The following is a 13,453-nucleotide window of genomic DNA, read 5'->3' as shown; positions in this document are numbered from 1 at the left end:
ATTTATTTTCCTGGTTGGCTCAAGCCATTTTGCTGCCTGAGGCAAAAGGGCAATATGGCGCAACACCCCCCACCCCCATTACTCATACAGAAGCCAAGCAGACTGGCAGCTTGGTGAGGGAACAGCATCCCCCACAGCTCCCCAGAGCAGCAGGTCAGCTTAGGGGGCGCAGGGCAGGCTGTGAGCACCCAGCTCTGTTCTTATCCCCTAACCTACTCCATCCATTGCCTCCCTCTGCCTAATAGCAGGACCTTTCCTCAGTTGCCTCAGCCTTTCCCATAAACCAGGACTAGAGAGCTGTCCTTTTTTATTATTTTTATTTCCTTCTGTGCGGCCTTAAAACTAATTTTGAACGTGCGCGTGCTTTACAGTTTTAAACTCCCAAGTATTTCAGAGCCTGGCTGGGCCTTCTCACTCAGACAGGCGGACGAGGGACTTCCCGCGCCGCTTTCCCGCGCTAACCCAGCAGGGGCCGCTGGTGAGCCGAGCACGAGGGCTGCCTCTCCGGCCGCCTCCAGCCAACGGGGCTGCCTCGGCCTGGGATGGGTCGGCCTGGAGCGCCGCTTTGGGGAAGTGACAAGCGGAGGAGGCTGAGAGCAGCGAGAGAGCGCGCTGGGAGCGGCAGTCACCTCGAGGCCGGCTCCACAGCGCAGAACCCCGCGAAGGGGAAGGGCAGGGAAGCGGGGACGGGGCAGCCCAAGCGCCGTCCCAGCAGCAGCAGCAGCAGCACCTCGGCTCAGGATCCCGTGGATGGTGGAGGGCGCGAGGGCAGGCGAGGAGAGCCGGCTCAGGGATGCAGCGGCACCTCCGGCCGCGCGGCTGGGAGAGGAGCCCTTTCCTGCTCCAGCTGCTCTTGTGGCTGCTGCACACGCGGAGCCTGGCGGAGCCCGCAGCCCAAGGTAAGAAGAAGCCAGGCCCCCGGCCGCCCAGGCGTCGCCTCTTTCTCGGCGGGGCTGGAGGATGCGCCGGTTGGGGATTTCCTCCCTCCCCTTCTTCTCCTCCTTTCTTGCTTCTCCTCCGCTGCCTTTGCCTCGGCGGCGCTGCAAATGCCTGACCTCCTGGCTCCTTTCTCTCCGTCCCTCCAAGTTGTTGCTTGGAGTTAGGGGGCGGTTTGTCCAAACTGCGGGTTGCAGGAGAAATTCCGGAGTCTGTAAGGCGCTGGATCCGCCAACCCCGCCGGGATCCAGTGCAGATGAACGGGGGATCCCCCCGGTACACGGAATTCACAGCGGCATTAGGGTGCGAACCCACGCGCGCTCGCACGGGGACGGGGTTTTCGTGGGGCGCCCCTCCAAATAAGTCTGCTCTGTGGGTGAGGGTGATGGATGGTCGGATTCTGAGAACTTGGGGTTTATGGGAGCAAGGATTCAGCCTCTCCCGGAGTGTTAGAGTATAAGAGCCTGTCCGGGCCAGGAGTGTTGCCTCTGGACATGTGCAGAAAGCAGTTTCTCCCAGTGTGGGGAGAAGCGAAAACTAGGGTTTGAGTCCTGGTATGTGTCACTGCAAAAATGAACCTATAAGTCGTTTTATACGCACATACTTCCCTTTCCTACGATGCTCCTTCGTTCAAAGTGCCTCCGCGGTTGCTGACGTTGTGCCTGCTAACTCCGAGTGCCTATAGTTGTTTTCCTCCGGAGCCGAATTGGGTGGGCGTTGCCCCATGCTTAACTTGCAAAACAAGAGGTCCCGGGGCCCCCAGTTCGCTGAGAGTCTCCTCTGCCCAACACCAGATATGTTTGGGGTGGTTGTGTTTACTCAGTGACCGGGTGTGTGTGTGTGTGGAGATACTCTGTACATGCTTAGAAGCAACTCACATTTTCCAACAGCAGGCGCTGAAAACAAAATCTGAGGCTGGAGGACCGTGTCTGCCTGGAGGGGTCTCTCCACTTCGGAGTCGCTGCTGTTCAGGGTTCCTTCGACTTTTCCCGCCTCGTCCTATTCCGTTTGTTTGGCTCTCTCGCCCTCTCGAAGAGCTTTGCCAGGAACCACCCGAGTGTCTCCCCTCAACCCTATCCTCTCTCTCTCTCTTTTTGCAAGAGTTTGCATTTTGTTGAATGAAACTGGAGGTCGATGCGTGAATCTGAATAAACAAAAGCCTGGAACTCGGCAGTTGTTTACTTTATTGCTCACCCGTTTTCGCACTTTTGTAGCAGAGCTCAGTGAGATCTGTGCATGCATCTGTAAAGGCCAGCACAGCATCTGCAGAGCCTAATGGTAACTGTTTGGTTAGTCAGGCTGATCTGTGGATTCCTAAGCATTATCTGAATTGGCACTGAAAAGACGAGAAAGCACAATGGCAACATTTAAAGCTAAATTAATAAGGCAAGCCCAGGCCTTACTAATGGCTCCGTGGGAAGCATTTCAGGGCTTCCTTTTATTTCTTTTTTGGGCTGGTACATAATTGAAAGGGATGATGGTTTGCTCCTGTGGATTCATTGGAACTGTTCCTGGAGGAGGGGAGGGGAGGAGGGGAGGTGAAAAGCTGAGAGAGGTGACTGAGGCTGCAGTCCTGGCCCCATTTACCTGGGAGTAAGCCTCATTGGCTGAGCTGGGGAATTGGATCATGAGGAAATATATAGCTTGGTCCCCTGATAAGGAGTGTCACCCATAAATATAAGCATGTGCCCTTGGTCACTATCCTTTGTCTCTTCTGTCTGATAATTGCAGGCAGGAACCTATTTTCTTCTCTCCCTCTGTCCCTGTTAGAAGACAATGTACTTGATAACACTGCATAAATAACAGAAATCAGTTAGTACTACCTCAGCCATATCCAGCTACTCTTCTAATCACAGTCAATCCTTTCTGTGAATGCTTGATGGGTGAAGTAAGGCTTTCTACTATATGTCACTGAATGTGATTGACAACCTTGGGATTGTTATCTTTTCTGGGTTAATGATGAGCACAAGAGGGTGATTTTATGTATATGCTTTGTATGAGACATTCTTAGACCCTATAGTTATAATATGTGTTTCACACATGCATTAATTAATTGCTATATGCTTTATGATTGCCAGCTGAATGTGTGAACTAGAAAACATTGCACATGAGGTTGTCTTAGGTCATGTGAAAATCTTATACAGTGGTACCTCTGGTTACATACTTAATTCGTTCCGGAAGTCTGTTCTTAACCTGAAACTATTTTTAACCTGAACCACCACTTTAGCTAATGAGGCCTCCCGCTGCCGCCGCGCCGCCGCCGCCCAATTTCTGTTCTCATCCTGAAGCAAAGTTCTTAACCCAAGGTACTCTTTCTGGGTTAGCGGAGTCTGTAACCTGAAGCGTATGTAACCTGAAGCGTATGTAACCCAAGGTACCACTGTATGTGGTGCTAAATTTGTAGTGTCAAACAAAAACAATGATCGCTTGAACTTTTTTCAGGCTTTGCTCTTTCCACAAAACATGGAAAATCAGGATTCTGAAACTTGCAGGGAGTTGAGTACAGTAGGCTTCCCTCTGCAAAAGTTTGACCTCTAGCTGACATATCTCCAGAGGTAGGGTTTTCCATAAAGAGGACAACTCCATTGAGAAGGCTCTAACTTAGACCATCATTGTCTAGAGATAGTCTCAAGAGATGGCCTACCTCCAAGGATCAGTGGCTGGACTGTGACACATTGGTTAAGGCACTCAGGAAAGTATTTGGGTCCCAAGCTATTTAGGAGCTTAAATATAAACAACCAAACTAGAATCAGAAGCAAAAAGGCAGACAGTCCAGATCACAGATAATAGGTGTAATAGGACTCAGGAACTGAGCATTCTGCAGCCTCTGAACTGCCCTCAAGGACAGCCCCAAGTAGAGTGTGTTACAGTAATCTAGATGTGAGGTTATCATGGCCCGGAAATAGTCCAGGAATAGCCATATATAAGCAAAGTAGACATAGCTCGAAATATTCTTAAGGGACTAGTTGCTTGCAACATGTTCTCTGATTCAGCTGAAGTGTGTGCTGGCAACTAACTTTAGTTGCTACAGATTTTTACATTAGGGAGTAAGAAAGAATTTCCTATTTGGGAGGCCATGTGCAATACTGATCTAATATGATTATATATGCATCTTTTAATGTGGAAGGGTGAGTAAAATATCACTTTATTTTGGAAAATACTATGCAGAGAAAAATGTAAAAGCTAATAAGTGGGTGTTTATCTTTTTCTTAGGAATATCTTCTGTGGAATTTTAAGTCTATAATTTATCTTTCTGAAGGCTTAAACATTTAATCCAGTATTTAGATAATGTTCTGCTGAGTTTTTACATTTCACATCACTATCACTCTTCTTGTAAAATACTATAACCAAGCTGTCTCTTAAGAGACAAATTTGGAGAGTTTCCCTGCGATTCCAAGCATTCCTTCATATTTCTTCTGTAAAACATCATTCCAAGTTAGACGGTGCATTGTTATTCTTTTGAAACCAGAGCAGGACTCAGAGATAATAATGTCAATAATTATTTTTCTCTGATGCAGCTTTGCTCTTATGTTACACATGTGAAATTTCTAGCCAGGAAGAAATTGCAACAGGTAGTAACATAAAGTTTATCCAGTTTGATTATATATATATATATATAAAATGTTTTAAAAACATTTAATTGTAGTTCTTTAAATTAAATCTTTTAAATAATTCTAGACCCACAGCACTGAAAATACAGCACAAGATATTACAAAATATTTTACTTCTCAATTAGTAGATGTCAAGGAAATAAACAACTATCTGACTTTTAGAAGACATCTGTGATATCTTAGCAGTTTGAAGTTGTTGCTCCTGAAGTTACTCCCATATCACTAAGCTTGTGAATCTTCTCTCCACGTTGTTCATGTGTCTTCCACGTCTGCCAAGTTATGAACAAGCCTTTTCCTTGCACACACAGGCAAACCATAACTAAACTAGGAGGCCTCTAATTAAAGTGTGAAGCTCTTGTTACCAGTTTTGGAACAAACCAGGATAGTAAACCATGGTTTGAATTTTGTTTAATACCCTAGTTTGCTCTGAAGCAGGTAACCAGTGTGAAACCAGGAAACTATGGTTAATTGAAGATTTCTGGTTTGCTTGTGCTGTAAAGGGATAAGCAAAGGGGTTCCATGTACAGGCAAAAAGCTCATTTATATGTAATGGTTTAGTAAACTGAGGTAGGAACACGGGAGTGATGGGTTAGCTGCAGTTTTCCAGCTTAGCTAAGTATATATAATTGTTATACGTGGTGGTACATATATGACTGATTGCTATTATATATGCAGAAAGGAAGTAGCCATAATATACTCCTTTTGTGATGAACATTTATTGGTTCCATGAGTTGGCCCAGACCCATTTTCCCTCCGTGACTTTAGAGTTTCATCTGTTCCATAGATGCATACTTGTCAGTGTTTCAAAATCCCAAACAGGTGGATTTACATGTTTTCTGTTGACCTAAAAATCCATCTGTCAAACTCTGTCCCTGACCCCTGAGCTCCTCACCCTTTGACCCAAGGTGAAGGGTAAAGCCAATAAACTGATATGGTATTTTAATAGTTCTGCTAATTCAGATCACATTTGTGTCTTGTTAAAGGTGAAAATAGAAGACAACTTAAAGCACCGACAGTGAATGCTCATTTAAGATTGTACTTAGATAGTTTACATTTTTTTAAAAGAAATATATTTCATCTTGCAAACCTTGAGTTCCCTTAATTGCTGGTGACATTGACAGGAAACCTCAAAAGGAGAAACTTCACAGGGGGGACATGTATTTATTGGAAAGTAGATTGGAACAAAAGAAAACAAGTAGACACATGTCAAATGCTTTAAGGAGGCAACCCAAATATCTTAACAGCTTGTGTTGGCTGGTGCAAGTCTCTCTGCCTCAGCTTTGCAAGGGAGATTGTGAGATCCATAGGCTGTTCAGAAGGAGTTTCAGGGTGAAGATGGGGATTTAATGTGGAAGTAAAAATACCTACCTCGCCAAAGTCCCACCTCTTTGAGCTTTGATGGCCTGAGGATTGGTGCAGCAGAGGGTTTTCTACAATTTTTCCTGCTTTTACCAGCTTGATTCCTGGTGCTAACACTTAATATTTATATTAGTGGTAGGGTTCAATTTCTGATCCGTATCCCTTGAGAAAGAAGAAAATCAGTGGAAAAGGTGGGTGTGTTGAGATGCCAGTTGACCAGCTTGACCTCACTGTCTTAGGTGGAGGAACGTTTTTTAATCGTTGCTCGGTTAAAATAGAGAGCTGCAAATAAAACGTTTTAAGTGTGTTTTATGTGCAATATACAATGTTACACTAGATGGCGATGGTAAGCCTTATGGATAATTCAATGTATTTTGAAAAACCCTTTAAAAATAGCATTTTCAGAATGTTTTTGGTATGTGTGTAGATTCCACCCTAGTCAAACGGTTAAGGATCTAAACTCCTAGTTTTGCTTTTGTTTGCCATGATGAAAAGAACATATTTAGTGCACACTGAAGGGGATTGTGCATGGGCCACACAAAGTCATTTTGCATGCAGGAGTTTTCTGAACCTATATCTTCTTTGGAACATTATTTGCCTTGCCTTGTAATAAAAAATAAAAAATCCCCCCACCCATATAGAAGGGATAAATAATGTTGTACTTGCTGTGGATGTCATCAACAAGGGCAGAAATATGTGAAGAAAGTTATCACACTGGAGTGGATAAAGAAAACAGGGAGGTCTTCCCTAAATTTTGAGACTTTTGAGAGTTAACAGTGGGGAACATACTCTCAGGAAACGAACTATGCAGACTGTGGACCAATATGTACACTGTCTCTTTGGAATGTTTTTCATGTCAAAGGTGGTGTGCCTATATAAGAAAATGAAATTAAAAAAGGTGTTACAGGGCCTCCTTGACAGTCTCTTAGGTAGTACAGTCCTCATCTGAATCTACATTAATAGTTGCCAACCAGAGGGAAAGATGGGAACAGACTCAGAGGTTATCTGAACATAAGGTGTGGTGGTGAAGTCACTTTACACAACAAATTTTGGGCACTGTTAATGGTGGCAAAGTGGAAGAAGACAGATCTGGCCACAATCATAGCTGTAAAGTTCTTAACAGCAAGGCAGCTGCTCCAGGAGACTGTGAAAAGTTGCATTTGGATTTTCCACCCAGCATGTTTTTGTTCAAACCCTGATCCTGCATGACCTAGCTCAGGGGAAGGCAACTTAAGGCCCAGGGGCCAGATCCAGCCCAATTCTAAATCCGGCCCGCGGACGGTCCAGGAATCAGTGTGTTTTTTACATGAGTGGAATGTGTCCTTTTATTTAAAATTCATCACTGGCTTATTTGTGGGGCACAGGAATTCATACATTATTTCCTCCCCCCCCAAAATAATATAGTCCAGCCCCCCCAAGGTCTGAGGGATGGTGGACCAACCCATGGCTGCAAAAGGTTGCTAACCCCAGACCTAGCTTTTATGTTTACCATCACCAAATCATAGAGTTGGAGGGGACCATGAGGGCCATGTTGTCCAACCCCTAGAATGCAGGAAACTTGCCCAATGTGGGGCTTGACCCTGAAATTAAGAGCCTCATGCTATACCAACTGAGCTAACTTGTTTGTTCCATTTTTACCCTACCTATCGGGGTGGAATAGTAACTGTTCCTAAGGAAGTATTATCTTCACATGTTACTTTGACAAATGTCTTCTGGGAGGTATGTGCTGATTTATATACTCACAAAAAAGTCTGGGTAACTTAAATTAAACTTTCCCAAGCAAGAGTTAGACATCTGAAGATCACTTGTGAGTACATAAACCTGGAGAAAAAATGCCTTCCCCGAGGTGTGACACTGGATACTGTTCTTTAGAGACAGGCAGAGAAATGCAGTGGCCATTTGAGACCCTAAAAATCTCACAGTTGAAAATGATTCAAAAACTCCTAACTAAAAGCAGGTGCTTGTTGCACAGATGTTATCTTGCATTCCAGGAATATCTATAAAGCTGCCTAATGCAAAATAAAAACAAATAACTGTGAAATCGGCCGAATAAAAGCATATCTCTTGTCAGAGTTAGCAAAGTCGTGTGTTCTTGTTGCTTAAGAAAACTGGTAAACAATGCATTTTTATCACTTTAAAAGCTATGGATATACTTATTTAGCTATTTTAAATATTCTGGTATTGTAAAGCAGCTGAAATAGAAAGTGATGTTTCAGGCAGAGCTAGGAATCTCCACAACTTTTGAAATACAGTATTCAAAGGGCTGATTTTACTTCAGAGGTGAACCTAGGGTACCCTTGGCAAGGAGATGTATTGGTGCCTCCCACCCCTCTCATATCACTTTACCGCACATGCTGCGGTGTGATAAGTTTGAGAAGCTTTTGATCTTGCTGTGACTGTGGCGGTGTGTGCCCCCCATACATCATGCATTCCATGTATGGAGTGTTTGATATGGTGATTTTTGTGGGGGTGCCCAGGCCTTCGCCAACCCATAGCTATGCCTCTCTTTGACTTATAGAGTCTTGCATGGCTTGGGACCCCAAGTCCTTGTGGACTGCCCCCGCTGCATGCAAGCTTGCTTAGACCAGGCATGGCCAAATTTGGCCCTCCAGCTGTTTTGGGACTACAATTCCCATCATCCCTGACCACTGGCCCTGTAAGCTAGGGATGATGGGAGTTGTAGTCCCAAAACAGCTGGAGGGCCAAGTTAGGCCATGCCTGGCCTAGACCCTGAGATTGCCACCAGGTGGTTCCATTCAGTCTCAGCCCTTCAGTCATAAGGTTCTCATTGTGGATTGGACAATGATTTAGGTCACAAGCAGTAGTGCATATGCAACATGTCTATTTTTACGTGCTACCATATTGATGGCCAGCCCTTTGGGCATGTATTAGGTAATTATATCAGAATTAACAATGAGGGTTACTTAAATTGACGTTATGGTATTCCCCATTTCCTACAAACTGTAATAGATATTAATTGAATTTTGGGAGACTTAAACAGAATTCAGTTTATTGTAGGGCAGTTAGTAAGTAAAATGATGATTTCAGTTTTATCAGTCTGGTAGTTTTAATGCACTTGCCAACCTGCTGTCTGGGACACGTTCCCCCTTTCAAACCCCCTCCCCCTTTGATTCAGTGCTGAATATGTGGTTCATAAGGAACTCTTCTCACCAGCACACCCAAATAATATACTTTCCCATCATGGAGCCTCCCCATACATTAGTAATTTGCATAGAATTATAGCATTCCAATGTCATGATGTTATATATATCTAGGTGTCATGGGCTTATCATGTGATATATTATCCTTAAAAAAACTCCAACCCTTTATAAACTTGAAATCAGACATCAAAGTAATTTGGAGAGCATTTAAAGCTGAGAAGTGATGATGTGAAAAGAGTATTTAACCCTTTAGCTGCCATCCTTTCCCTCTCCCCTTGGTATCTTCCCCCAGGTGCTTAGAGTTTATGAGGATAAATATACATTTTATTTATCCATCCATTCATTTTTTTCTTTTTATGGAGATTTATATCCTGCTCCTTATTCTCCATTCAGGACAACTAATAATAATGGAAACAAACTGTGAAATACAACAATGTTCTGCAAAAATAATGTAACAAAAACAATATAGTAAAAACAAAGTCACATGCAGTAGGTAAAGCAAAGGCATCACATAAAAAACAAAAATTGGAAAAGCCTGTCTTAACAAAAATATTTTTTTAAAAATGGTGAAACATCATAAGAAAGTGGATTAGCTGAACCTCATGGGGCAAGAGTTCTGTTTAGGTGCAGCTGTGGAGGAGAAGGGCCCTACTCTCATGTCAATCACAATAATGAAAGTGGCTGACCATATCAGGCATCTGCTGCTTGCAAGCAATCTCCACCATCTCCTCTTCTGCTGTTGCCAAACTCTGGGTTTGTATTCCAGTCATGTGCCTCACGCCTTCATATGTCAGTGATGCCAGTTAAGTCAGACCCCTGGCTGTTCGGCAAGGCCGTTGATTTTTCCTTTTTTCATTTCTCATGTCTGCAGTTCAAATTCATTGCAGCGCACTTTCGCTCTGGCAATATTCCCTCAGAGCAGACTTAATGTTGGATAGCCCAGGGCTTTTGAATGACCTTGGAGACTGCAATCTAGACTGTAAGCCTAGAAGTGCTAATTGTGTTTCTGTGTTCATATCTGATGTTCATATCCTTCTGCAATAAAACTGGTATCCCATTGAGAGAAGGACCTACTAAGGTATACAGTATTGCATTGGTGCCTTTTCTCTAAGTGATACATCAGGATGCAGAAGAGGTGCTTAGTTTTTCTTGTTTAGGATTATTCTGGAACCCTTTGGCTGTATTGCATTATAGCCACTATAAGTTTAGGGATCAACCCTCATAATTCACTGCCTCTTTTCTAAGCCACTCTCCCCACCCTTTGGTTATTAAAACTTTGTGTGGGTATAGGGAGAAAGCAGCAATTTACCAGCGATGTCCTTTAGAATGGTTTTTGTGTAGTGAAGCTTGGATTCCTTTGACTGCTGAAAAGAGCTGAGAAATGAAGCTCAGTTCTGTGGCCTAAGGGGTTGCAGCAGGAAGCAATTCTTGTGGTGTTAAAGCAGATTGTTTTTGTTCCCTCTTACTTTCATTCCTGAAGCTTTTGTTGTGAAATCTTATACATTGGATGATAATTGGCTAATAGAAGCCAGTCTGCATACTGCATTTTTATGCAAATATAAGCATGTTATAGAATTGCTAATCACTGGAATCTCTGATATTGCAGACATCTGGATAAACCCTGGATGAATTAAACCCTCACTGAGCAAATCCCCATGAGGTTAAGTATGTTGCATTCCAATCTTTCCTCCTGCTGGCTGCAACAACTTGGAGGGTTTTATTTAAGGTTAGGGGTTGCTTGTCTGTATAGAATTTAATATTGCATTAAAATATTGTGCCTTTTGATAAAGAGATACAAATTTACAGTAAATTCTAAGGAGACAAAACTGGTAATAGCTTGAACCTGCAGGCCTACTAGGATATATTACCACCTTATGGAGTTGCTACATGAGATCAGTGTGGTTCATACACTATCTGTAACGACTGCTTTGACTCCTGCTATCATTGGAAACTATTTTTCATTGCTAGATTTGCAAATTCTCTTGTGTTTTCCAAGATTTTGATCCATTTTTCTAGATGCATTTCACTGAGAAATACATATGCATTTTCTTCATCAGCTGTCCGAACAATGGATAGGGTCCCTCCCTGAAACTGCAGCATTCATCCTTATTAATATTGACTCTTGGTGTCCTGCCTTCCCCTTCAGTCACTTAGGATTTTGTGGAGGACAGTGGTGATGCTTCTGGGATTTCAACTGCTCATGCAATGGTCTACTTGCTTGCAAAGAATTACTCTTGTGCCCATGGTTAATACTTAGGTGAGATATTTGTGTTCATTTTTGTTGTGATTATAATTTGTCAGGATGTGTAGCATACCATTTCCTGACAGCTTAATGTGGATAATAATGTATTGTACTTTGAGAATCCAGAAGAAAACAATTCCATAATTAAGGAGTATCCATGGAATATGTCCACCCTCTTTCTTCTTCCTCCTGTGCTATCTTACCTTAGGCTTAGGCCATTGTAGGCTAGTAATGAGGCAGTACAGTTTTTGCACAGGGGACCTTACCACCTCAGGTTTCATGTAGTGCTCTGCATAAAAAATATATAAGTTAAGAACTGGCCACTTCAAAGTGAATACTTAAACTGTCTTTGCTGAACTGAAGAGATGAGCTTTGTTACATCCTTTGATCAACTGAATTTGTTCAGCTGTTTCTAAGCAACTGTTATACCAAGCCAGTTGCAAGGTAAAGTGATTGAGATTGGTTCACATGGTGCCAAAAGACCATTTCAACCATTTTTAGAGCCAAATCTAATAAAATGCTCAGAATAAGAACAGCAGGTTTCCAGTGAGGGAGATTGCAAGCAGTGTGCCTACATGGCATCCAACACCCCCCGCCCCGGCCGCTTATTGCCAAGTCTGTGAAGAGCCCATTTTTCAAACCATGGCTTATTGTCAGTTCTGCTGCTCTTGGAATTACTTCAGATAATCCCATAAGATGATAAAAAGACCTAAGGGTAACAATCCTGTCTTTCTAAGTAAGGGGATTACGGGTGTATCTATTAAATGTAATTATTTAAGAGGTTAAACTTACACATGTTACCTGTCAAAGCAAGTGTTAGAACTATTTGGATCTTTAAGAGAATGCATATGTTACACCTACAAAGCTCTTATTTTTGTTCTGCTTTTATATAAATATTACTCTCGCTTTAAAGACATGGTTGAAGTGGAAAACTGCTCATGATCTTAAGTATGTGATGCTAACTTATCTTGAATTCTTTCCTTTCAGTTGGCAATGGAAAGATCTGATATTATCCCCTTGTCAAGTGAAATTTAAATTCCCCCTCCCCATTTTTTCATACTTTGAAAGGACTTCAGTGGAAACTCTTAATGAGCTGGCCAGATTTCAATAGTTGTGTGGTGTATAATTTTCAACCTGGGAACTAATTGCTTATGTTTGTAATGTTTAGAGTGTTAGTTTAGTCGTGGGAAACCCAAAAATCTTTCTCACCTACAAAGCTCACTAGGTGATAGGCATGATTTAACAGCCACTGTCCTCTCCACCACTTGACCCAAAAAGGGAATATTCACCACTGGATGGTAGGTGTTCAGCTCCTGACAGTTCAGGAAGAGCTTTAGCATACCAATATCCCTTTCAAGGTCATCATTCCCACCTTCTGGCAATTCCCTGGGCATACTCAGTCAATCCCCTCAAGCTACTTCGTAGAAGCCAAGATGGGCAGGGGTGGGGTGACCTCCTTCAAGTGCCTTGTCAACATAATCTAGCCACAAGAACTGAAACTGATCCCATGTACAGTACTAAGACCTTGGATACTTTGCATATTGCAACTCAGCACCATCAAGTTAATAGTAAATATGGGCAACTTTTGTCCTCAAAGTTCCTTGCAGCTTTTGTCACAGTTGACCTCAGAAGGTTCTGTTGTCCCAGAAGATAGACTGGGACCAACCAGCTGCTTCACTATTCTGAAAAGTTCAGCTGGATGTCAACTTGAGGGTGCAGTGGTGGCAGGAAAGTAAGCTCTCTTTGCTGCTGCCATGCAGTAGGCTTGATTATACACACTCATGACTGTGCTCAAGTCAGGGGTGGACTTTGGTAATATGTTGCCCTGAGTGAGGACAAAATTTGGTGCACCCCTAATAACTATTATTTTCATGCTCTGTTCCCTCTTGCCTTCTTTCTGTGTCCCCTCAGCTTGGAGCCCTTTGCAGGGGAAGCCCCCACACCACCCTAAATCCAATGTTGGCTCAGTCATATTCACTATGAAAGTCATTCTGCCTGTGCTGCAGCCATGATCCAAGTCTTCAGCGCCTCAGAATACCAAGGAGCAATTTTAGAAGGCCAATGCCAGGCAAGCCGCTGTGGAGCAGGCATGCGACAATTGGGGTGGCACCACCCAAAGGGCCCTCTCACGGCTCTCACCTCAA

General features: G+C 43.2%; 1 protein-coding gene across 2 annotated transcripts in view; it reads left to right on the top strand.

The window, feature by feature from the left end:
- Nucleotides 1-13,453, top strand: part of ROR1 (receptor tyrosine kinase like orphan receptor 1) — a 154,596-nt gene that overhangs the window by 142 nt on the left and 141,001 nt on the right. The window contains exon 1 of one of the 2 annotated variants that reach the window (XM_083621104.1): nucleotides 177-899. The exons of the other annotated variant lie outside the window; for it this stretch is intronic. Within the exon in view, the coding sequence (XP_083477230.1) occupies nucleotides 794-899 (106 nt within the window). The 5' untranslated portion in view covers nucleotides 177-793. Of the gene's footprint in view, nucleotides 1-176; nucleotides 900-13,453 lie in introns of those variants that run through there. 2 annotated transcript variants of the gene reach the window in all.

The sequence above is a fragment of the Podarcis filfolensis genome, assembly GCF_964270895.1.
Source record: "Podarcis filfolensis genome assembly, chromosome: 6".
Taxonomy (NCBI): Eukaryota; Metazoa; Chordata; class Lepidosauria; order Squamata; family Lacertidae; genus Podarcis; species Podarcis filfolensis.
The sequence above is the reverse complement of the archived record's forward strand: the minus strand, read 5'-3'. Positions and strand labels throughout refer to the sequence as shown.